At 40.4% G+C, this 24,453-nt stretch overlaps 1 protein-coding gene across 12 annotated transcripts in view; it reads left to right on the top strand.

Moving 5' to 3' along the window:
- Window positions 1-24,453, top strand: part of BBS9 (Bardet-Biedl syndrome 9) — a 452,171-nt gene that overhangs the window by 362,576 nt on the left and 65,142 nt on the right. For 10 of the 12 annotated variants that reach the window (XM_064575077.1, XM_064575070.1, XM_064575069.1 and 7 more), the window contains one exon: window positions 22,252-22,474. The exons of the other annotated variants lie outside the window; for them this stretch is intronic. In XM_064575077.1, the coding sequence (XP_064431147.1) occupies window positions 22,252-22,474 (223 nt within the window). The remainder of the gene's footprint in view (window positions 1-22,251; window positions 22,475-24,453) is intronic. 12 annotated transcript variants of the gene reach the window in all.

The following is a 24,453-nucleotide window of genomic DNA, read 5'->3' as shown; positions in this document are numbered from 1 at the left end:
GTATGCCACCCCAAAACCTTTGTGAAGCAAGGTGTGGTTTAAATATAAATAACTAAATAAGTGAATTCACACAACCACAGTAAGGAAAATATGATCATCATCATCCTCATAATGCCCACTGATTTGATCCTGGCTAAAAGTGTATTTTTTTTAAAAGATTTTATTTATTTATTTGAGAGAGAGAGAGAGAGAGAACACAAGCAGGATGAGCAGCAGTGGGAGAGGGAGAAGCAGGCTCCCAGCTGAGCAGGGAGCCTGATGATGCGGGGCCCCGATCCCAGGACCCTGAGATCATGACCTGAGCCACCCAGGTGCCCCAGAAGTGTATTTATATTAATTTGATTTTCTTAAAATACCTTTACCCAACTTAGTTTGAATCCACTAATTACAAAGTGATGAGTTTGACACCTGGGACATCGCATTGTTTTAGAAAGGTACACGTGGAAATTGGGGTCTCTTTCCTCTAAAACCAGTGCTCCCTCTGTGCGGTAGCCACACACAGAGCTGCAGTTTTCATCAGTCACTCTGGCCTGCTGTTGTTCATTTGGAAATGTTTCTCAGAAACCCCCTTGGCTTGCATCCTTGTTATTCTGCCTGGCTTTCTGTGGTGGCATTTGAAGTAGCCTTTCTGCTCATGTCTCTGCATTGGTATGCCCTGTACATCACTGCTGGACTCAGCCCACCGCTCTCTTGTCACATATCTGCTTACATACTTTCTGTGGCTCTCTTTGCTCCTGGTTCAGTTTGGACTCCAGTGCCAGGCACTCAGGACTTCCAGTCGCTGGACACCATCATATCTTCTTTCTCAGAATCAGTTTGTGTGACTCCCCAGCTTTCCTATTTCGTTCTGGGAAATCTGACTTTCCCCGGGTATACAGCTTCTTTGCATCAGGCCACGGCTAATAGTGTTTTTTTCTTCACCTAACATAGTGTCCTCTGTTTACCCCTCTGTCCACCCTCTTTTAGAGGCAGATCAATTCTCTCTTTCCCTCCTTATTTATTCTGGCTTCCATTCTCTTGTGAATGTCACTTGGGGCTGTGACATAATTTAGCTCTCATTATATATTCTGAAATTGTCAATGTGCTTATCTTGTATTCTTTTTTTTAAGATCTATTTATTTATTTTAGAGAGAGTGTGTGCGTGAGTGGGGGGGGAAGGGCAGAGGGAGAGAGAGAGAGAGAGAATCTCAAGTAGACTCCACTGAGCATGGAGCCCAAAGCAGGGCTCGATCTCACGATCATCAGGTCACGACCTGAGCCGAAACTAAGAGTCGGTTGCTTAACCGACTGCACCATGGAGGCTCCCCACTTGTCTTGTATTCTAATAAATGTAAGGACAGATTCTTCTACATCCCTATAGAATTAAAAGCTTAAATTAAGCATATAGTTGGATATATGTATCTAGGGATTGCTTGATACCCCATTTATTTCCATAGTGTTCCACACAATTGCAGATTCTCCTCAAACAACTGTATAGTTTTATTAAAAAAGGAAGCATTCTCCTTCCATTTTTCACCACCCCCATTTTTGCAAGCAACCTCAAATATTTTTGGGTTCTGTAACAGTGAAACCTGATCTCTCCTGCATGGATGGTAAAAGATATAGATAGATAGCCAGACCACCACACATGTATATATTTATACATATATTCATTCACATGTCCTATAATTCAAACCAGTAAATACAGAAATTTTTAATTGTACCAGTGATGAATATGTGCAAGTGAAAACAATCATTACCTACACCTCACCTATATTGATTTAGTCAAACTTGATAATAAATAGTGCTGAGAGACATGAAGTAAAATAGACATTCCCACGTATTTCTGAAGCTATAGGCTTTCCAGAGGGTCGTGGGTCTCTAGGAAAAGGCGGAGTCACAAAACAAATCTAACACTTGGTACCACTAAACTAAGTTAATGCACTGAAAGTAGTAAACTAAAATCCATTTGGTACCATGTTTATTTTTATAATTATGAAATACTGAAAGCAACCTACATGCTAACAGTTGGAAAATACATACTGTGTCAGACTGGGGTTCAGATACTTTTTTTTTTTTTTTTAGCAAATACTTAACTAGCTCTACATCCTTAAGCAAATTATGAAACTGTCTAAGCATTGGTTTCCTTATCTGTACAGTGGTGAACTAGACCAGACCCTAAGGACTCGCTCTGCTTTGAAGAGAGGTGAGAATGGCCATTCAGATTTTATTTTAGCTTGCTTTCACTTTATATTCCTACTGAACCAGTAAACAAATGGTACAGAGGAAGAACATGAGCTGAAGAAAGTGAGCGAACTCGGCTCTCTAGTGCCTTTCTCATGAAGGCATGCCCAGAGTTTGATAGAAAACACAGTTTGTGCAGGGCAGGGACTCTGCCAGTTCCGAGGTGTTTAGAACCAGAGGCTCGGTGCCTCTCCCACAGTTAGGCTGGGAGCGGGGCCCTGTCAGCCTCTGCGGAGCTGTCGCACATGGAGTGTCTTGTTGCATTGCAGGTATATCCTTTCTTGTACTGCCTTCTCCATATTGCATAATTAGGTTGGGCTGTGGCCTACTACAAATGATTGACTGGAACACAATAAACATTTAATGAAAAAAATATACACCAAGGTTTTTCTTCCTCAAGAAGACATAATCCAAATTCTATTTGTCACACAAAGTAACTGAAAATTACTTTGCTTGTTTGGTCTCAGTGAAGTGGACCACATACTGAGCCTCCCTTGGGTGTCTCCATCATCATTTTCAGATTCAGGGTTTTGATGTTTAGTTATGTATACTGACCAAAATACTACTACTACTATACGTACAGAGGTGCTAAACCATGTTTTAAAAAGTTGCATTACAAGGATGCCTGGGTGGCTAAGTTGGTTAAGCGTCTGCTTTGGCTCAGGTCATGATCCCGGAGTCCTGGGATCGAGCCCCGCATCTGGGGGGTGGCGGCGGGGGGGGGGGGGGTCCCTGCTCAGCAGGGAGTCTGCTTCTCTCTCTGCCCTGCACCCCGCTCGTGCTCTCCCTCTCTGTCTCTCTAATAAATAAGTAAAATCTTAAAAAAAATTGCATTACATCTGTGACCTCATTCGGGAACTACTTGTAAAGTGTGCGGGCGTTATGAGGATACCCCTTTATATACCTCTTAGGATTCCTGTAAGGACTAATTGAGATAATAATACTACTACTACTGTCAATTAAACTATGACACTGTTTTTGGTCACATAAGTTTTTTTTTTTTTAATATTTTATTTATTTATTTGACAGAGAGAGACAGTGAGAGAGGGAACACAAGCAGGGGGAGTGGGAGAGGGAGAAACAGGCTTCCCACTGAGCAGGGAGCCCGAGGCAGGTCTTGATCCCAGGACCCTGGGACCATGACCTGAGCTGAAGGCAAACATTTAATGACTGAGCCACCCAGACACCCCTCATGTAAGGTTTTTAATAAGTATTGAAGGAGCTCTTTTAGACTTTAGACATATATTTTATTATCTATTACTCTCATGTCTGAATCAGGCAACATAAATTGGTTAAAGTGTTCTTGACACTTCTTCACATTCAAAATTCGATTCTCTTAACTCATCTTTCAACTCTACATGTCATTGCTATCCACGTTTTTCCACGTAGCATTGTCCTATGTGCCATGTGTGTGACCTGTGTGCCACGAAGAGTTTTTTTTTTTTTAAGATATTATTTATTTGACAGAGAGAGACACACAGCGAGAGAAGGAACACAGCAGGGGGAATGGGAGAGGGAGAAGCAGGCTTCCTGCGGAGCAGGGAGCCCGATGTGGGGCTCGATCCCAGGACCTTGAGATCATGACCTGAGCTGAAGGCAAACGCTTAACGACTGAGCCCCCCAGGCGCCCACAAAGAGGCTTGTAGATGCAGCATTTCAGAGCGTGCCACTATTGCCTTCCTGATTATTTTCAGAGCCTCTTGTATCCATTTTAAGTACTTTCCTTTTTGACTAAGCTCAAAGCTTTATTTTTGCCCTCAGTTGAATCAGATGTTGCTGAAAGTTAAGTAGCTTCCATCCAGAGTTAGCAGGAAATTTTAAGCAAATTGATGTTTATTGCTTGAACAGTAGTTCTGTGTGATACATTAATTAATCAAACCACATCTCTTCCAGGGATTTGATAATTTCTCCTACTTCAGTTGTATTGCTTGGCATAGGATGGTAACCTGAGTGCATGTATCTCAGTAACAAAACATAACAGATTTCTTCTATCTGTATCTTCTTGTCTTACATCCTGGAAAGCGCTTAGCTTTTGCAAGAAAATATGAATTGTTGTCATTCTTCTGTTGTGAATATTTGCTTCACTAATTTCAAATTTATACTTCCTACTGCCCCATTCCACCTTTTTTATTCAGTGAGTCATAGTGTAATTTTTAAAGATATTTTAAATGACAGTTCAATAGGGGAGTCTGAGCATCGCACATATGTCAGTTGAAGTGACAATATAAGAATAGCTGGGACAAAGGTTGTGCATACACAGACACTGACAACGATAGCATTATTGGAGCCTGGAAGCCAGCAGTTGTTAGATAAGATACATCCCTATTTCAGAGATGTTAAAATGTGTCGGGGGGAAACCTCCTGGAATTGATGGAATGTAATTGTATGTATAGACTAACAGAATTATAATTATAGTCATTTTTTATTAAGAGGGAACCTCTGAGTAGTTTGAGTTGGGGACAGGAAGTTATTGAAGAAGGAAAGGCCTTGGTTTTCCATCTTGGAGCAGACATCCTTGACCAGAAGCAGATTTCACATAAATAGGAAAAAAAATCTTACTAGTTGCTGCTTTTTGAAGAGAAAGCCACAAATAAGCTGTGAAAACTAATGAAGGTTGAGTACCTATTGATACCACTTTTAATCTGGCAGATTGCATAACACAGTTATGAAATCTGAGTTTAAATTTCCCTATATGTCATTTATGAGAACTGAGGGAACTCAGATCTTCCCTCTCACCACAGTGAATATGAATATGCAAAGGAAATCACTGATATCGTTAACAGGAATATGCTTCACTTTCTGCCTTGAGAGTAGTGAGACTTTCCACTTTCCTGGAAATAAAATCTAATTTCTGTGGCTTAATGGCAATGGTTAGTTGCATTCTAACCTATTTGTTCTAAATTCAAGGTTATAAATATTTCTATATAGTTTTTAGCAATCTTGGAACCAAGTCCTGTAAACTTCACTAATTAGAGGATTTCCCTGGTTTGTAGAGAAAAAAGGAGAGGAATCACACACACATACAGAGGGAGAAGGAGAGAGAGAGAGAGAGAGAGAGAGAGATAGGCCTGCTTCCCACAATTCAAAATAATGTAATAAAATTAACTTTTATTGAGCATTATTAAGTATTATGTATTGGCCAAGGACTCTACATATGTTACCCCATTTAATCCTATGCGCCTTTGAAGTAGGGGGTTGTAGCAGATGTTATGTGTGATCTGCCCATATCTCTTCACTTCCCACCATTCCTGAAAGCTTCTGCCTTCTGAACGTGTACAGCTTTTTGCCTGAGGACTGTTACTATTTGGCAGAGGCTGTACAGCCGCTGTGTTCAGTCAGTGACTGGTGGGAGTTGGTAGATTAATACCCTAGCTCCCTTGTCCCTCTGACCAGGAAAGTTCAAGGTACATTATGCACAACGTCCCAGAGTAGTCCCAGAGTAGTCCAACAGCGTTGCACAGTTGCCTTTAATGGTAATTGCTTGACAGCACGGTTTATTGGCTTCTCCCCCTTCCCAGTCTCCACTTCCTCACTCACACTGGTACTTCTTGGATCAGCTCTTGGATAAACTATTTTCCAGTGCCACTAGACAAGACACATCCTTGTCTCAGGACTACTAGTTCCAGTTTACAGATGAGGAACCATGCCCAGAAAATACCAGGCAAGATTTGAATCTAAACTGGAGGGCTCACAAAAATGAACAGCCTAATTCCACAGGGAAACCTTTGACCAGGTGATCTTATTCAAAAAGATAAAAAAGATATAAAAAAAGATAAAAAACCTTGAAGGTTTTTTTTAAATTTTTAATTAAATTCCAGTTAGTTAACACACAGTGCAACTGAAACTATTAGTTTCAGTTGTACAATATAGTGATTCAATACTTCCGTACATCACCTGGTGCTCATTACCACAAGTGCCTCCTTAATCCCCATCACCTATTTCACCCATCCCCCCACCTACTTCCCCTCTGGTGACCATCAGTTTGTTCTCTGTAGTTAAGAGTCTGTTTCTTGGTTTGCCTCGCTCTTTTCTCCCCCCATGCTCATTTGTTTTGATTCTTAAATTCCACATATGAGTGAAATCATATGGCATTTGCTTAGCATAATGTTCTCTAGCTCCATCCACGTTGTTGCAAATGGCAAGATTTCATTCTTTTTTATGGCTGAATATATCACATCTTCTTTATCCATTCATCACTCGTTGGACACTTGGGGTATTTCCATAATTTGACTGTTGTAGATAGGCATGTATCCCTTTGAATTAGTATTTTTGTATTCTTTCGGTAAATACCTAGTACTACAATTGCTGGATCATAGGGGAATTCTATTTTTTTTTAAAGATTTTATTTATTTATTTGTCAGAGAGAGAGAGCACAAGCAGGGAGAGTGGAAGGCCGAGGGAGAAGCAGACTCCCCACTGAGCAAGGAGCCTGATGCGGGACTCGATCCCAGGACCCTGGGATCATGACCTGAGCCGAAGACAGATGCTTAACCAATTGAGCCACCCAGGCATCCCAGTTCTATTTGTAACTTTTTGAAGAACCTCCATGCTGTTTTCCAGAGTGGCTGCATCAATTTGCATTCCCAGCAACAGTGCAAGAGGGTTCCCCTTTTCCCACATCCTTGCCTATACCTGTTGTTTCTTGTGTTTTTGATTTTAGCCATTCTGACAAGTATGAGGTGATATTTCATTGTAGCTTTGATTTGTATTGCCCTGATGATCAGTGATGTCAAGCATCTTTTCATGTGTCTGTTGGCCATCTGTATGTCTTCTTTGGAAAAATGTCTGTTCATGTCTTCAATGGGAAAAGATATTTGCAAATGACATATCTGATAAAGGGTTAGTATCCAAAATATATGAAGAACTTATAAAACTCAACACACAAAAAAATGAATAATCCAATTAAAAAATAAGCAGAAGACTTGATCATACTGAAGTTTTACTCTACTCCAATTTGACTACTTTAACAAGGATAAGTATAACTTATATTTTGTACTTACATCTACCTGTGTTAGATTCTATACTAGATAATTTAATGGGCAAATTTAATTGACTTGTGGTTTATTTCACATAGCCACTCTGGAAAAAGAGCCAAGATGTCCATTGACAGATGAATGGATAAAGAAGATGTGGTATATATATATATATGGAACTTGGCTCTTTCCACAGGTTGGCTATTGTGGACATTGCTGCTATAAATATTGGGGTGCATGTACCCCTTTGGATCCCTACATCTGTATGTTTGGGGTAAATACCCAGTAGTGCAATTGCTGGATCGTATGGTAGCTCTACTTTCAACTTTTTGAGGAACCTCCATACTGTTTTCCAGAGTGGTTGCACCAGCTTGCATTCCCACCAACAGTGTAGGAGGGTTACCCTTTCTCTGCATCCCTGCCAACATCTGTCATTTCCTGACTTGTTAATTTTAGCCATTCTGACTGGTGTGAGGTGGTATCTCATTGAGGTTTTGATTTGGATTTCCCTGATGCCGAGCGATGTTGAGCACTTTTTCATGTGTCTGTGGGCCATTTGGATGTCTTCTTTGGAAAAATGTCTGTTCATGTCTTCTGCCCATTTCTTGATTGGATTCTTTGTTCTTTGGCTGTTGAGTTTGATAAGTTCTTTATAGATTTTGGATATTAGCCCTTTATCTGATATATCATTTGCAAATATCTTCTCCCATTCTTTCGGTTGTCTTTTGGTTTTGTTGACTGTTTCCTTTGCTTTGCAAAAGCTTTTTATCTTGATGAAGTCCCAATTTCATTTTTGCCCTTGCTTCCCTTGCCTTTGGTGATGTTTCTTGCTGCGGCTGAGGTCGAAGAGGTTGCTGCCTGTGTTCTCCTTTAGGATTTTGATGGACTCCTGTCTCACATTGAAGTCTTTCAACCATTTGGAGTCTATTTTTGTGTGTGGTGTAAGGAAATGGTCCAGTTTCATTCTTCTGCATGTGGCTGTCCAATTTTCCCAACACCATTTGTTGAAGAGACTGTGTTTTTTCCATTGGACATTCTTTCCTGCTTTGTTGAAGATTAGTTGACCATAGAGTTGAGGGTCCATTTCTGGGGCTCTCTATTCTGTTCCATTGATCTATGTGTCTGTTTTTGTGCCAGTACCATGCTGTCTTGATGATGACAGCTTTGTAATAGAGCTTGAAGTCCGGAATTGTGATGCCACCAGCTTTGCTTTTCTTTTTCAACATTCCTCTGGCTATGCGGGGTCTTTTCTGGTTCCATACAAATTTTAGGATGATTTGTTCCATTTCTTTGAAAAAAGTGGATGGTATTTTGGTAGGGATTGCATTGAATGTGTAGATTGCTCTAGGTAGCATTGACATCTTCACAATATTTGTTCTTCCAATCCATGAGCATGGAACGTTTTTCCATTTCTTTGTGTCTTCCTCAATTTCTTTCATGAGTATTTTATAGTTTTCTGAGTACAGATTCTTTGCCTCTTTGGTTAGATTTATTCCTAGGTATCTTATGGTTTTGGGTGCAATTGTAAATGGGATCGACTCCTTAATTTCTCTTTCTTCTGTCTTGTTGTTGGTGTATAGGAATGCCACTGATTTCTGTGCATTGATTTTATATCCTACCACTTTACTGAATTCCTGTATGAGTTCTAGCAGTTTTGGGGTGGGGTCTTTTGGGTTTTCCACATAAAGTATCATATCTGCAAAGAGTGAGAGTTTGACTTCTTCTTTGCCAATTTGGATGCCTTTGATTTCTTTTTGTTGTCTGACTGCTGTGGCTAGGACTTCTAATACTATGTTGAATAGCAGTGGTGATAGTGGACATCCCTGCCATGTTCCTGACCTTAGGGGGAAAGCTCTCCGTTTTTCCCCATTGAGAATGATATTCGCTGTAGGTTTTTCATAGATGGCTTTTATGATATTGAGGTATGTACCCTCTAGCCCTATACTCTGAAGAGTTTTGATCAAGAAATGATGCTGTACTTTGTCAAATACTTTTTCTGCATCTATTGAGAGGATCATATAATTCTTGTTCTTTCTTTCGTTAATGTATTGTATCACACTGATTGATTTGTGGATGTTGAACCAACCTTGCAGCCCAGGGATAAATCCCACTTGGTCGTGGTGAATAATCCTTTTAATGTACTGTTGGATCCTATTGGCTAGTATTTTGGTGAGAATTTTTGCATTCATGTTCATCAAGGATATTGGTCTGTAACTCTCCTTTTTGATGGGGTCTTTGTCTGGTTTTGGGATCAAGGTGATGCTGGCCTCATAAAATGAGTTTGGAAGTTTTCCTTCCATTTCTATTTTTTGGAACAGTTTCAGAAGAATAGGTATTAATTCTTCTTGAAATGTTTGGTAGAATTCCCCTGGGAAGCCATCTGGCCCTGGGCTTTTGTTTGTTGGGAGATTTTTGATGACTGCTTCAATTTCCTTAGTGGTTATAAGTCTGTTCAGGTTTTCTATTTCTTCCTGGTTCAGTTTTGGTAGTTGATACATCTCTAGGAATGCATCCATTTCTTCCAGGTTATCTAATTTGCTGGCATAGAGTTGCTCATAATATATTCTTATAATTGTTTGTATTTCTTTGGTGTTGGTTGTGATCTGTCCTCTTTCATTCATGATTTTGTTGATTTGGGTCCTTTCTCTTTTCTTTTTGATAAGTCTGGCCAGGGGTTTATCAATCTTGTTAATTCTTTCAAAGAACCAGCTCCTAGTTTCGTTGATCTGTTCTATTGTTCTTTTGGTTTCTATTTCATTGATTTCTGCTCTGATCTTTATTATTTCTCTTCTCCTGCTGGGTTTACGCTTTATTTGCTGTTCTTTCTCCAGCTCCCTTAGGTGTAGGTTAGGTTGTGTATTTGAGACCTTTCTTGTTTCTTGAGAAAGGCTTGTGTTGCTATATACTTTCCTCTTAGGACTGCCTTTGCTGCATCCCAAAGATTTTGAACAGTTGTGTTTTCATTTTCATTGGTTTCCATGAATTTTTTTAATTCTTCTTCTAATTTCCTGGTTGACCCATTCATTCTTTAGTAGGATGCTCTTTAGCCTCCATGTATTTGAGTTCTTCCTGACTTTCCCCTTGTGATTGAGTTCTAGTTTCAAAGCATTCTGGTCTGAAAATAGGCAGGGAATGATCTCAATCTTTTGGTACCGGTTGAGACCTGATTCATGACCTAGGATGTGATTGATTCTGGAGAATGTTCCATGGGCACTAGAGAAGAATGTGTATTCCGTTGCTTTGGGATGGAGTGTTCTGAATAGGTCTGTGAAGTCCATTTGGTCCAGTGTGTCATTTAAAGTCTTTATTTCCTTGTTGATCTTTTGCTTAGACGATCTGTCCATTTCAGTGAGGGGGTGTTAAAGTCCCCCACTATTATTGTATTGTTGTCAATGTGTTTCTTTGCTTTTGTTATTAATTGCCTTATATAATTGGCTGCTCCCATGTTAAGGGCAGAGATATTTACAATTGTTAGATCTTCTTGTTGGATAGACCCTTTAAGTAGGATATAGTGTCCTTCCTCATCTCTTATTACAGTCTTTGGTTTAAAGTCTAATTTGTCTGATATAAGGATTGCCACTCCAGCTTTCTTTTGGTGTCCATTAGCATGGTAAATGGTTTTCCACCCCCTCACTTTCAATCTGGGGGTGTCTTTGGTTCTAAAATGAATCTCTTGCAGACAGCATATGGATGGGTCTTGTTTTTTAATCCAATCTGATAGCCTTTATCTTTTGATTGGGGCATTTAGCCCATTTACATTCAGGGTAACTAATGAAAGATATGAATTTAGTGCCGTTGTATTGCCTGTAAGGTGACTGTTACTATATATTATCTGTGTTCCTTTCTGGTCTATGTTGCTTTTAGGCTCTCTCTTTGCTTAGAGGACCCCTTTCATATTTCAAATATTTCTTGTAGGGCTGGTTTTGTGTTTGCAAATTCCTTTAGTTTTTGTTTGTCTTGGAAGCTTTTTATTTCTCCTTCTATTTTCAATGACAGCCTAGCTGGATATAGTATTCTTGGCTGCGTATTTTTCTCATTTAGTGCTCTGAATATATCCTGCCAGTCCTTTCTGGCCTGCCAGGTCTCTGTGGATAGGTCTGTCGCCAATCTAATGTTTCTACCATTGTAGGTTACATATCTCTTCTCCCGAGCTGCTTTCAGGATTTTCTCTTTGTCTCTGAGACTCGTAAGTTTTACTATTAGATGTCGGGGTGTTGACCTATTTTTATTGATTTTGAGAGGGGTTCTCTGTGCTTCCTGGATTTTGATGCCTGTTTCCTTCCCCAGATTAGGGAAGTTCTCTGCTATAATTTGCTCCAATATACCTTCTGCCTCTCTCTCTTTCTTCTTCTTCTGGGATCCCAATTATTCTAATGTTGTTTCGTCTTATGGTATCGCTTATCTCTCAAATTCTGTTCTCGTGATCCAGTAGTTGTTTCTCTCTCTTTTTCTCAGCTTCTTTATTTTCCATCATTTTGTCTTCTATATCACTGATTCTCTCTTCTGCCTCATTTATCCTAGCAGTTAGCACCCCCATTTTTGATTGCACCTCATTAATAGCCTTTTTGATTTCGACTTGGTTAGATTTTAGTTCTTTTACTTCTGCAGAAAGAGTTTCTCTAATAACTTCCATATTTTTTTCAAGCCCAGTTCGTATCTTTAAAGTGATGATTCTGAACTCTAGATCTGACATCATAGTAATGTCCGTATTGAGTAGGTCCCTGGCAGTCGGTACTACCTCTTGTTCTTTTTGTTGAGGTGATTTTTTCCATCTTGTCATTTTGTCCAGAGGAGACTAGATTAATGAGAGAACAAAATGCTAACAGGGTAACAACGTCCTCAGAAAATATACTCTAAACAAATCAGAAAAGACCTGAAGCCAGGGGACAAGAAAGGGAAAGAAAGAAAAAAGAAAAAAAAAAAAGATAAAGATAAAAACAAACAAAAACAGAACAAAACAAAAAAAAAAAAACCAGAATATGATCAAATATGATCAGGCTGGTGCATAGATCAGTGCCACACACTAGATTTTAGGTGTATATTGGTTTGTTAGATGAAAGTGCCTCCCAAAATTTTAAAGAAAGGAAAACTTATATATGTACAAAAATAAGGGTTGATATGATGAAGGGTTGGAATATGACTGTAAAGATGAAAATTATAAAAAATTTTATAAAAGGAATTGATAAGTTGTTTGAAAAAAGAAAGAAGAGGATTTAAAAAAAAAGAAAGAAAAAGGGAGAGAATGTGATCAGGCAGCAGAGTAGAACAAAACCATACACTAGAGATTTAGGGTATATTTTGATCTGTTAGAAAAAAACTATCTCAAAATTTTAAGGAGAGAACAACTTATATATATATGCCAAAAATAAGGGCAATTACTATGAAGGGATAGAATATGACTCTAAAAATGAAAAATAAAAATGTCTTTTAAAAAAGGGATTGATAAGATGTTGGTTGAAAAAGGAAAAAAGAAAAATTAAAAAAAAAATTAACTTTGAAAGACTAAAGAATCATGGTAAAAAAGCCATGGATTCTATGTGCATTATTCCTCTAGCGTTGGAGTCTGCTGTTCTCATTGATCTGTAAACTTGGTCTTGGCTGGCTGTTCTCGCTGATCTTCTGGGGCCTGTTGCCGTGGTTCCCAAACGTCTTTGCTGGAGATGGAATTGCCCCGCCCTTGCTCGGTCTGGGCTAAGTAATCTGCTCGGGTTTGCTCTCCGGGGCTTTTGTTCCCTGCGAGCTTTCCGTACAGCTTTGGGGGCGGAGAGTGAAAATGGCAGCCTCCCAATCTCCGCCCCGGAGGAGCCGAGAACTCGTGGCCCTGCTCCTCAGTGCGCCCCCAGAGAAAAGCCGTCAGTCACTCCCGTCTCCCCGGTCTCTGGCTGCACTCCGTGCTCACCCGGCCTGTGATCGAGCGTTTCTATCTCTGGCCCCCGACCCCGGGTGGAGTCTCCAAACCCAGCAGATGCCTGCGGTGCACTCCCGCGCGGCTCCTCCCGGGGGAGGAAGGTGAGTCTCCCCGGATCTGCCGCTTGTCGGGTCCCTGCTGGAGGAGCAGGGACCCGACTGGGCCGCGGATCATGGTCTATGGCCACCCCGAGCTGAGAGCCCGCGCCTGGGCTCCGCCTCTGCAGCTGGCTTCCCTGCTCCGTTACCTGGGAGCTCTGCCGCACTCAGGCACCCCCGGTCTTTCTGTGACCCCGAGGGTCCTGAGACCACACTGTCCCGGAGGGTTCCACCCCCCGCTTAGCCACCAGAGTGACGTCCCTCGGCCGAGCAGACTTTGAAAAGTTCCGATTTTGTGCTCCGCGGCTCTATCACTTGCCAGAAGCGGCCGCCGGAGGCCCCTCCCCCGCCGTCTATTCTCCCGAATATCGCCTCGGATTCATTTCTCCGCACGTCCTACCTTCCAGAAAGTGGTTGCTTTTCTGATGAGAGAGTTGTTGCTCTTCTTTTCTTCGATCTCCTGTTGAGTTTGTAGGTGTTCAGAATGGGTTGATCCCTATCCAGCTGAATTCCTGAGACCAGAGGAAATCCAGGTCTCCTACTCCTCCACCATCTTGCTCGCCCTCTCAAGTATTCTTAATAGTGAGTCCCTGAAACAAGCAACTATAATTCAGACTCATCAGAGTCAAGTCTGACCATTGTTATGTTTCAGGAGTCATGGTGTCCTAAGACCATTCCTAGGTGTCAGTTTCAGTAGTTTATGCAGGTAATAAGGCTTTTTTTTTTTTTTTAAGATTTTATTTATTTATTTGAGAGAGAGAATGAGAGAGAGCGCTCATGAGAGGGGGGAGGGTCAGAGGGAAAAGTAGACTCCCTGCTGAGCAGGAAGCCCGATGCAGGACTCGATCGTAGGAGTCCAGGATCATGACCTGAGCTGAAGGCAGTGGGTTAACCAACAGAGCCACCCAGGCACCCAGGTGCTAAAGCTTTGATGGACTCTTCTGAAAGTTTGACCCATCCAAACTGGCATAGATCATATGCAGTAAAATCTTATTTAATTATATGCAGATTATTCATTTGAGTCCAGACGCTGATTTAAATTTTGGTTCTGTGAATATGTTAATTGTGCCCATAAATTTTCTGGGAGAAGACCTCATATGATATTTTCTAAAGCCCAGTTTAGTAAAAGGAGCCTAATGTGATCTGATGACAGTAGATTGCAAGACATACAATGAAATGGGAAAGAAGTGCTCTGTAGCATAGTGGTCAAGATTTATTTTTTAATTTCATTAGTTTTCTTAGGATGAAAGTAACTTTTCTTTACTTAAAAACAGCAAACAAATATGCAAGCATATATACCAACCCATCTAAGTAACTATCGTATATGAAGCAATTGTGGTGGTTTACAATGTGATCTCAGGCTGATCTCTGAAAATATTACTTGTGTTTTCCCTGGTTGCTATGACAGATGTTAATTTTCAATGTCATCTTAGGAAAAGGTTAACAAATTTAATTCTTCTCTGAAACCTGCATTCTTAACTTTTTCCCTCCCGTCTCCACCCTTTACCAGTCTCTTATTTTTGACATGGAGCTGTGTAAAGGTCTGTTCTGTCTCCTCCAAAATCTAGAGCGTGGGGAGATAAGGAGCAGGGCATTTAGAGCCGCATAGTCCTGGATTTCATCACAGCTCCTCCTTTTAATAATTGTGTCATTTTATGGTGCAATACTTTATATCTAGAGCCTTAGTTGGAAGTTGCGATGCCTACCTTCATAGGATAGTAGTAAGAATTAACCAAAGTAATATTTGTAAAATTTTCAGCATATTTTCTGGCACATAAGAGGGTTTTACTCTTGTTGCTGCCGTTGCTGTTATTTCTGGGGCTATTATTCATGGGAACCAGCTCAGAAAAGATAACCTTTTGGAGAGAACTCTTACAAGAAAGAATGATAGCATGGAATTAAGTATATACAATTGCTAAATATGTCTCAAATCTGTGAGCATCTGGCAAGGGAAATTCATTTTCTGATCTTTAACTGATGAGGAAACCAAGACCCAGAGAACTAAAATAACTTTCCTAGAGACGAACAGCTTGTAAGGGAAGGTGCCACAATTCAGCCTAGGTCTTCTGACTTCTAAGCTAATGCACCTTTCATGATCTATGCTCACTCTTATATGGAAATTATAAGTAAGCATAAATCATTAGCATGAAATGGCAAATAAGTGAAGGATAAGTGATGCATATTAGGCTAATGACCTCAGCGGGAAAAGCAGCATCAAACTTAGGATTCACTTTCTTGGACCTCACCTTCTTGGGCCTCCGTTGTCCCCTATCTTGTACCTTCAAAGAAATGATTTTTATATATTTGTTTCTAATTATTTTCCATGGGATAATTAGTTGAAATTACCTAATCTACCATTGCTAGAAGCAACTTTCCTCTGGAATCTTCATTATCAATTTGATTTTCCAGTCTTAATGTTTTTTTGTAAGTCGCTTCTGAATAGTGCATGTTGATCAGGAGCTTTTCTTGAAGCAATTGTTTGTGCTTAGTGAGGGTGATTGGCTCCATTGGACATCATTGATGTTTTATTTTAAAACTGAATATGGCTAGGGGTACCTGGGTGTCTCAGTTGGCTAAGCATCTGACTTTAGCTCAGGTCGTGATCTGAGGGTCCTGGGGTTGAGCCCTACGTCAGCCCTGCATTGGGCTCCGTGCTTAACAGGGAGTCTGCTTGTCCCTCTCCCTCTCCCTCTGTCCCTCGCTCGTACTCTGTCTCTCTCTCAAATAAATAAATAAAATATTTTTAAAATGAATATGGCTATCCAGGATCAAGTTTTATGATAATTCAAGTAATCTGTAGATAGCATTGAGGTCAGAATGGGAGTACAGATCAAATGCAAAACATAAGCTTAAGGAAACAGGACCAGAGTACGTTGGTTTGAAGCAACCTCATGCTTTCTGGTTGTATTGCAACTAAACTCTATGAAGGTCACTTGTTTTCTGTTTGCCAGAGGTTTTTTTTTTTTTTTTTTTTAAAGATATTTTTATTATTTATTTGACAGAGAGACACAGTGAGAGAGGGAACACAAGCAGGGGAAGTGGGAGAGGGAGAAGCCGGCTCCCCGCAGAGTAGGGAGCCCGATGTGGGACTCGATCCCAGGACCCTGGGATCATGACCTGAGCCGAAGGCAGTCGCTTAACCGACTGAGCCACCCAGGCGCCCCTGTTTGCCAGAGTTTTTAGATTGTCATCCATTAGGAAGCAATATGCTTCATTTTTCACAAAGCAGTGTTGATAAGCCCAGTACCCTGTTCTCCTTTTGGTTGAAATGTGAATTAGACTTTTACAGCTTTTGAATCATGACAAAGAAATAGAGAACTCCCAAAGTCCAATCAATCACTTCAGTTTAAAATTTAAAAAGAATGATTGGCAAGGGTTTCATTTTATTATTGATAGGTTGGAAAATATAAAGCTGATTTTTTTTCAAAGCTTTATTTTATAAAAACTGTTGAGTATAATAATCTGAAACTTACTAAAATGCCATTGAGGCCATACAGCTTGGTGTCATTTTTTTTTTTTTTAATTCTTAAAGGTTTGTGTTAGTTTTTTGGTCATTTTTTTCTATTTTTTAGAATTTTAATTCCAGTATGGTTAACATACAGTATTATATTAGTTTCAGGTGTACAATAGGGTGATTCAGCAATTCTAGACATTACTGCTCATTACCGTAAATGTACTCTTAATCCCCTTCAGCTTGGTATCATTAAAAAAATTTTTATTTTACTGTGTTTTAGGTTCAAAGGGCTGTTTTACTTTTCAGAGGTAAATAGCTCAACATTTTGAGCCCTCTGCATGAGAGGAAGATTCACTGAATACGGTCTATTCTTTGGAAATATCCTGAACCTAGATAAATCCTGAAAAATTCTCTTATCTTCCAAAATGTATAATTTACAAATATAGCACTAAGTTTTATTTGTACTTGGGTTTGCATTGACCCTTCCTGTGGTTATTTTTAGCTTATCTTGGCTAAGTATGACATGATACAATATAATACAAAGTAATAATGACCATAAGACTCCGTGGAGCAATCATAAATACCAAAGACTTCTCATTGTGAATCCTTTACATCTGTTCAGGAGGAAATTTATTCCTCTTTGATACAGTTTTATTTTTCAGATAAATGAATATGATGTAAAGGTTATTTTACCTTCAAATATATAAAGTAAGATATTTCTGAGAGTTTTCTCCCCTCATCTGAAACCTGGACAATGGCTACATAATCTCCATTTACTGCTTTAGACAGATCTCCTCTTTTACCTTTCCTTTCTCCCTTAGAACTGATCAGGTGCATAGTTGGTAATGGCATTTTGTGGTTTTTTTCCCCCCTATACTACTATAGTTAAGAATGTGGTAGTGGTTCCATTGTAATCATAAAGTCGTAGAAGTTTATAATTTGAATAACAGTTTAAAGATGTTACTTTGCACTTTGGATTTCAATGGTGTATTTGTATTTTCTAATTTTTTTTGAAGTAGGATTGAATATCTGTGCTTTTTTTCATAGTATCTTCCACTTAAGATTTCAGAGTGCCTTACCATTCACATTGGCATGGCAAAAAGTGTTATTCCTTTCTATGGAGACCTGAGATGTAGCCCGCAGAGATTAAGTGATTTATCTGAGATCATACAGTGAAGGCACAGTTGAGGTGAATGAGGTTAAGTCAGAACCTACTATCCTAGGGGCAGCTGTCTTCAACTAGGTTGTTTTAATGCATAGGTGGTCTGAGAATACTCTTCTGGTTTACTTTTTTCTTTGGGCTACTTTGGTTGATATGCTAGGAAATAAACTTTACAAATGTGGTCAAACTTGCTGCTTCTCACTGTTTCTCATAAGCCACTTTCTTGTGCTGGTATTTAGGCATAGTGACCAGTACAGAGTAGCAGGGCAGGTAGAGCAGAAGTCAGAAACTCAGCCACGGCTGCCTGCTCTCTGGATAGCAAAAAGCATAGCTCAGTGGACTGACTTCAGTCAGGAGGAGAAACAGATAGGAGAGGCCAATGCCTTAAATTTAAAAAGCTGGCTCGTAGAAATGAGACATCACTGTGGTATAGAGAGGCATCTGGGACCAGCTTGGTGTATAGCAGCCTCCACGCAGGCAGGCGAAACATGAAAGCTAAGAACTGGGAAGTCTTGTTGGGGGATGCGTGCAGCAGGCAACTTGGCATATAGCGAAGTTGAGCAGCAGGGTCACACCTGTCGGGTCCGGTTCCTTGGAGGGCATTTGGCAGAAGCAAGGCAGCCCCAGTCCATCAAGGAGTGACATTGTAAGCAGGCTCCCAGTGTAGGGGCTCAGGTAGAAAGGACTAAGGCAAAAGTGAACTTACCACATGGCGTTGAGCTGAGACCTTGGGAACAAAGGAAAACCCTAATTATCAATACTAAACTAGATGAAGCAAGCACCAAAAACCTAATAAATATATTAATTTCTAACTGACAGGGGTTATAAAGAAGATAAAACAGAGTAACATGTACATTTAAATTTATTTAAAAAAAATTATAAGATTTTATTTATTTGAGAGAGAGAGAGGGCCTGAGCATGAGCAGGGGGGAAGGGGGAGAGGGAGAGATAGAAGCAGACTCCCCACTGAGCAGGGAGTCTGACTTGGGGCTCGATCCCAGGGCCCTGAGACCATGACCTGAGCCAAAGGCAGATGCTTAACTGACTGAGCCACCCAGGTGCCCCTTAAATTTATTGATTGATTGATTCACACATTTTTTATTTAACTTCCTACCTGCTGTTGTTTTCTAAAAGCCACACATGAGATAGCTGGGATTGAAAACTAAAATCAAATCAGTTCTTACTGAAGAGTACATGCTTAGTATTTTCTCCCCTTCCAGACACTTTTAGCACAGTTTTCCCCAAATTAAGATTTTCTTCTACTCTTACAATTAGAAGAGGCAAAATTATTAGTATAATTGATACTCAGCTGTAAAGGATAAAGGTTAGGTATATGCATGGTGTGTGTGTGTGTGTGTGTATAGACATTAAAACTGAACATTAAACTTGTCCATTTAAGAGCTGTAAATAAAGGTGGTGGATTCAAACACTAAAAAGATGGTTAAAATAGCTTAACGTGCTTCTCATACTTGAAGATTCTACATTTCCACATATTTTTGTCTCACATTTTGTGAGGTAATTATGCTATGTGTTTGATCAGTAAATTATCACATTGCATTTTTATTTAACAAAACTCTCATTTCAGAGGCTCTTCATTTGTCTCATAGCATTCCTTTTATTATCATATTTGAGTTTATGTAGCAATACAGTCCTTCTAAATAATAATCCTGTATTTTAGTAGCAATCCTTCTGAAGTATTGGCATTATGCCTTATTATATTATATATATAATATAATATATTATATTAAAGAAATATCCATGCCAACTATGGCATGGTTTGACTTGATCTGCAAGTTGGCAATAAGAGAGGAAATTCATAGTACTTCTATGTTAACTAAATGCCATATCTACTTAAATTATCTAATATGCTACTGTAATCTACTTATGAAAGCAGTAGTTTGCTTAGACAAATAGTCTGTAAAATAGTAGGAACTGTTTTAATGCTGAAATGACCACAGAGCACACAAATGCCAAACTATATACAAAGAATCTTTCCTTCTTATACTCCGAGTTCTTTGTCAGTGGATCCAAAAACAACTTAAAAATATGTTCTCTGGTTCACCTGGTTTACTATTTTGTCTTAAACCTATTATCTTGAAATACAAATTCAATTTTAGGTATTGGTCTAGTTTAGATTTGGATTGTTGTGTAGAGAGTCTTTGTGGTAGTTAATGGTTTATTATCCTTCAGTGGTTTGGGGTAGGAAGCTCTTTTCACAGTCTTTGACATCTCCTGAACGGATTTTCAAGATTGTTGTAATTAATTTGTATCCTAATTTAGCCAGTGGTATCTATAATGCCTCAGTAGGGTAAAAACCCTTAATTTTGGCAATTAATGGGAAGTTCTCCAGTGGACATATAGAGAGTTCACACTTAGGTCTAAAGAACCAACTCCATAAGCGCAGAAGGAAGACATGTGGCAAGTATGGAAAAGGTCTAGAGTTTAATCGTCTGGTTGCTCACTGTGAATCAAGAGTTGAGGCAGCCGTCAAGAGATCAGAGGCAACCAAAGACCTGGTTGGCAGGGAGAATTCCCAGTAAATGGGAGGGATGGCTCTCTCCTACCCTGCACTCCCAACCCCAGCCTGGTGTCTTGGGGGTCAGTTTGGGGTTCTCTCGTTAGCTGTATAAATTTTTAATTGCTTAAATTTGGAGCTCATTCAAATACAAGTGGTCAGGACGGAGAGAAAACTTGAAACCATGTTTATATAGGGAAGAGCTGGAGGAACTGAGGTCATTTATTCTGGAGGAGAGGGTACAGAATTGCTGTCTTCACAGATAGAAAGGGCTACCATGTAGAAGAGAGGTTAGATTTATTGTGCATGGCTCTGGAGGGTAGACTCAGGGCCAACGGGGCAGATTTTGGCTCACTATAAGAATAGCTTTCTACTGGTTACACATGTCCCTGGAAGGAGTGAACTGCCTCCAAAAGTAGTAATTTTGGACTGTGAAGACAACCATGCTTAGGCAGATGGTTGCTATTGCAAACAGGGTCCTAGGAAAATCCCACAAGACTGTATCTGTAAAGTCCTCCCAGCCTAGTTCTATGTCTTACCATCTCTCTGTCCAGCTAACACATTTCTTGATCACCCTCTGTTTATCAAGCGTAGTGTTCGGGGTGCAGAGAACTCCGGGCACTCTCATGGGGAAACTAAACATGCAGCCAGCCACTACAGCACAGGGTGAGAAGTAACCTAATCCAATTTGGGTATTTGAAAGGTGGCTTAGCTGTTAAGGTTGAGGATGGAGCGGTGCTAACAGTAGGCTTCCCAGGGGTTCCATCTGAGTCTCAGGTTTCTTACCTCTTTATAAGGGGCTTGGACTATTCTGTAGCATTCTATGCAAATAAATTCATTCAGTGTCTTCCTTTATAGTTTCATTTTGATTGTCAGGCCCATGGTGCTCTAGGTTTTGCCAACCTCTGGGTACAAATGGATTCACACTGGCAACAATACCCAGATTTCACTTAGGCTTGCCTATTGTGCTGCTTAGGACCTCTGGACCTCTATAAAAATCTTTCCCAGCTATCTCTAGGACTGCCTGGCCATGCCCAATGGGAGCTCATGGGCTGACTCCTCCTGCTTCTTGCTCTGTTATTATCTGAACCCACCTGAGGGTGGAGCCTCCTCAGGCCAGTCCTGCTGGTGCTGGTACCCTCTATGATGATGACGAGGTCCCTGCCCAGCATTGGTATTCCTAGGATTGCAGCCTTCACGGTGGTAAGGTGACACTGCACTTCTCGAGGTCTTCACTGTAGCACAGCCATACTAGTCCCAGCAAAAGTGGGGTTAATAGCCCACTTCCTCATTTTGTGTCATTTTTTATCACCTGGGCAGTGAAGTGGGACTAGAGAGGCTTATGTCTCACAAAATTCCTCTTGAAATAAGCTCCTCTGGTTTCTGCCTGCAACCCCAAGGCTGTGGGACCACTAGCTGAGAGAGACACCGGGGTTTTCTCTTCATTCCAGTTTCCCCCAAGATCTCAAAAGGTCCTTTCTGTGCTGGCCAATTCTCCTTGAGCAGAAAGATAAAACAAATGAAGTATAATCCTGGCAGTTTCAGGATCCAGATCATCAAATATACCTGAGATGATTATTGTTATTGTTATTTATGACTTATGTCTGGCACAGGGCTAAATGATTTTCCTATATCATCTCAGTCAATCACCTCAGCCTTTGGAGCTGCAGACTCTTAGTATCCTCATTTGTAGATAAGGATGAGGCTAAGAGGAATTAAGTAACTTGCTCAAGGTCAAACAGCTGACAGAGCTAGAGTTTGAAACCAGACTATTATGAAATAGTCCAGAAAGCAAATTCTCGAAAGGCCTCCAACACTTGGATATAAACAAGCCATCTTATAACCTGGTTAACAGTCAAGTGCCTCCTTTGCTCATTTTTCATCTTTGGGTAAATTCAAAATTGGTTTTTGCATCCAGGGCTGGGAAGAAACAGTGGATGCTGCCATTTCCCACCTCTTGAAGACTTGCCTATCAAAGAGTTCGAAGGAGCAGGCTTTGAACCTCAGCAGCCAGCTGAACATGCCCAAAGACACAAGCCGACTGAAGAAACATATCACCTTGCTCTGTGATAGATTAGCCAAAGGTGGACGTCTCTGCTTGAGTACAGATGCAGCGGCTCCGCAGACCATGGTCTTGCCGGGTAAGAGCTTTGTCCATGCTCCCTAAGCACGACTACTTTCCCCAAATTAAAGGAATGTGCCTGAGGTTGTATTTGGGGTTTACATTTCATATTAAAGTGATGATAGCCAAGAAAATTGCTTTCACATTTCCCTTCAGATATCCCAGAGTAACCACTTGGATAAATATTCTTGGGGTATTTGCTTGCTAGACATTTCTAGAATGGTATGTCTTTTTTCTTCCCTCTGCTTTTAAATATATGATCCATTTTGTTTTGCTTCTAACCAATAAAAAGTGGATTAGAGAATAAAACTATTTTTAAGAAAAAGTTTTACTAAATGTGGTCTCGCGATACCATATTTCATAAATGTAAATAGCATAATACAAGCAGCTAATGTAATCCAGATGAGTGAGTCCCATCCCTACTGCTGTTTGCTTGGACTGTGGTCATCAGAATAAGGGGGGCAAGAGACAAAGAAAAAGACGGATCAGGAGATGTGAACAGGCTGCAGAGACATGGCACCTACAGGCCAAGGTAGAGAGAGATCCAGCTTGCCCCAACATGAGCAGTAAGTGCTGGCCATGGGCATCCTGGTCAGCCCTTTCCATGGTCAGAGGGGCTAAGCAATCAATGGTGCTACACTTGGGTCCCTTGGGGGCAGCAGCTCCCATGTCCTTCTTCCCTCTTAGTGGTCTGTCTTACGGCAACAGCAAAGAACATAAAGTAAATGCATTAATTCAGTGCAACAGCTGTAGTATCTATTTCCTTCTAAAGCCAGGACCATGGTATGAGAAGTGATATGGTTTTCTCTTCTTCCTTCTCACATGCCTTATATGCCCCTCCCCCGCATGCTGATGCTCTTCCTCTTGCTTCCTTTTCCCCTCAATCAGCATTCCTAGAAGTAAAAAGGAATGCAAGCAAAAACTTAAAAAGATAAACATGGAGACAGCATAGCATAATCTAATAAGGACAGACTCTGGAGGCAGACAGACCAGTGTTTGGGTCCTGCCTTTATCCCTTACCGCTTATATGACGCTGGATATGTTAGTTAACTTTCCAGAGTCTTAGTTTCTTCCTTTTGAAAGTAGGTATAATAATGCCCTCCTTGTCACTGGGGCCTTAAATGTTTGTAAAGCACCTAGCACAATGTTTGGGCTTGAGACACACTCAAAAAGTAAAGCTGTAATTCTTACCATTGTTACAGATATACATGGGGGGGAATAGTTGATTTGGCATCATGGGTGGCTATATTCCATGATTTGAAATCTTTTTTTACCTTATTTACACTTGGATAGAACCTAACTTTTATTCCAAAAGAATTTTCTAATATGACCATTTCAGAATAGAAATGTCTTTCCACATAGAAACAGTTCTAATATAGTTTGTCTTAATTTAGGCCCTCTTCCTCTTGCCTTGTTCACATCCTCCCAACTGGTCCTTTGGCCTCTACTCATCTGTCTTCTGTCCCCTATTACAGGATTATATTTGTAAGAAATAAATATTTAGGCTTAATGAGATAGTAAATGAAAAATATTTACTATGATTAGCACTCAGTACATGGCTCTCCCTCCTTCCTTGCCAATTAGAAAAACAAAGGAAGCTTGAGGGAGAAGGACAAATATATAAAAGAGAACACTTAAGAAAGAGGTGGGAGCGGCCCCCTGACTGGCTGGCATACCTACCGGTCAGTGCAGGCCTGGGCAACCCTGCGCTTTGTTCTCTGCCTCCCTGCCCGAGCCTCTTCGAGAATAGCCAGTGGCAATGCTGTGAGCAAAGACCTTGACACCTGGAGAGAACAGATGCTCCCTTAGTCACATTTATTGATTATGAAACTTTAGTCATTTGTTTAAATAACTAGGTTCAGAAGCATCTTGAGGGCTATGTCCACATAAGCCCTCAGGGCAGAATTTTTGATGTGTGGAAGGAAGGGGCACAGCAAAGAGGAAGAGAAGGGAGGGAGGGAGAAATGAAAAAATGCAGGTAGATAGAAAATGTATTTG

The sequence above is a fragment of the Mirounga angustirostris genome, unplaced genomic scaffold, assembly GCF_029215605.1.
Source record: "Mirounga angustirostris isolate CCGP_5_RB_7025 unplaced genomic scaffold, mMirAng1.0.hap1 SCAF_12, whole genome shotgun sequence".
NCBI classification, from domain to species: domain Eukaryota; kingdom Metazoa; phylum Chordata; class Mammalia; order Carnivora; family Phocidae; genus Mirounga; species Mirounga angustirostris.
The sequence above is the reverse complement of the archived record's forward strand: the minus strand, read 5'-3'. Positions and strand labels throughout refer to the sequence as shown.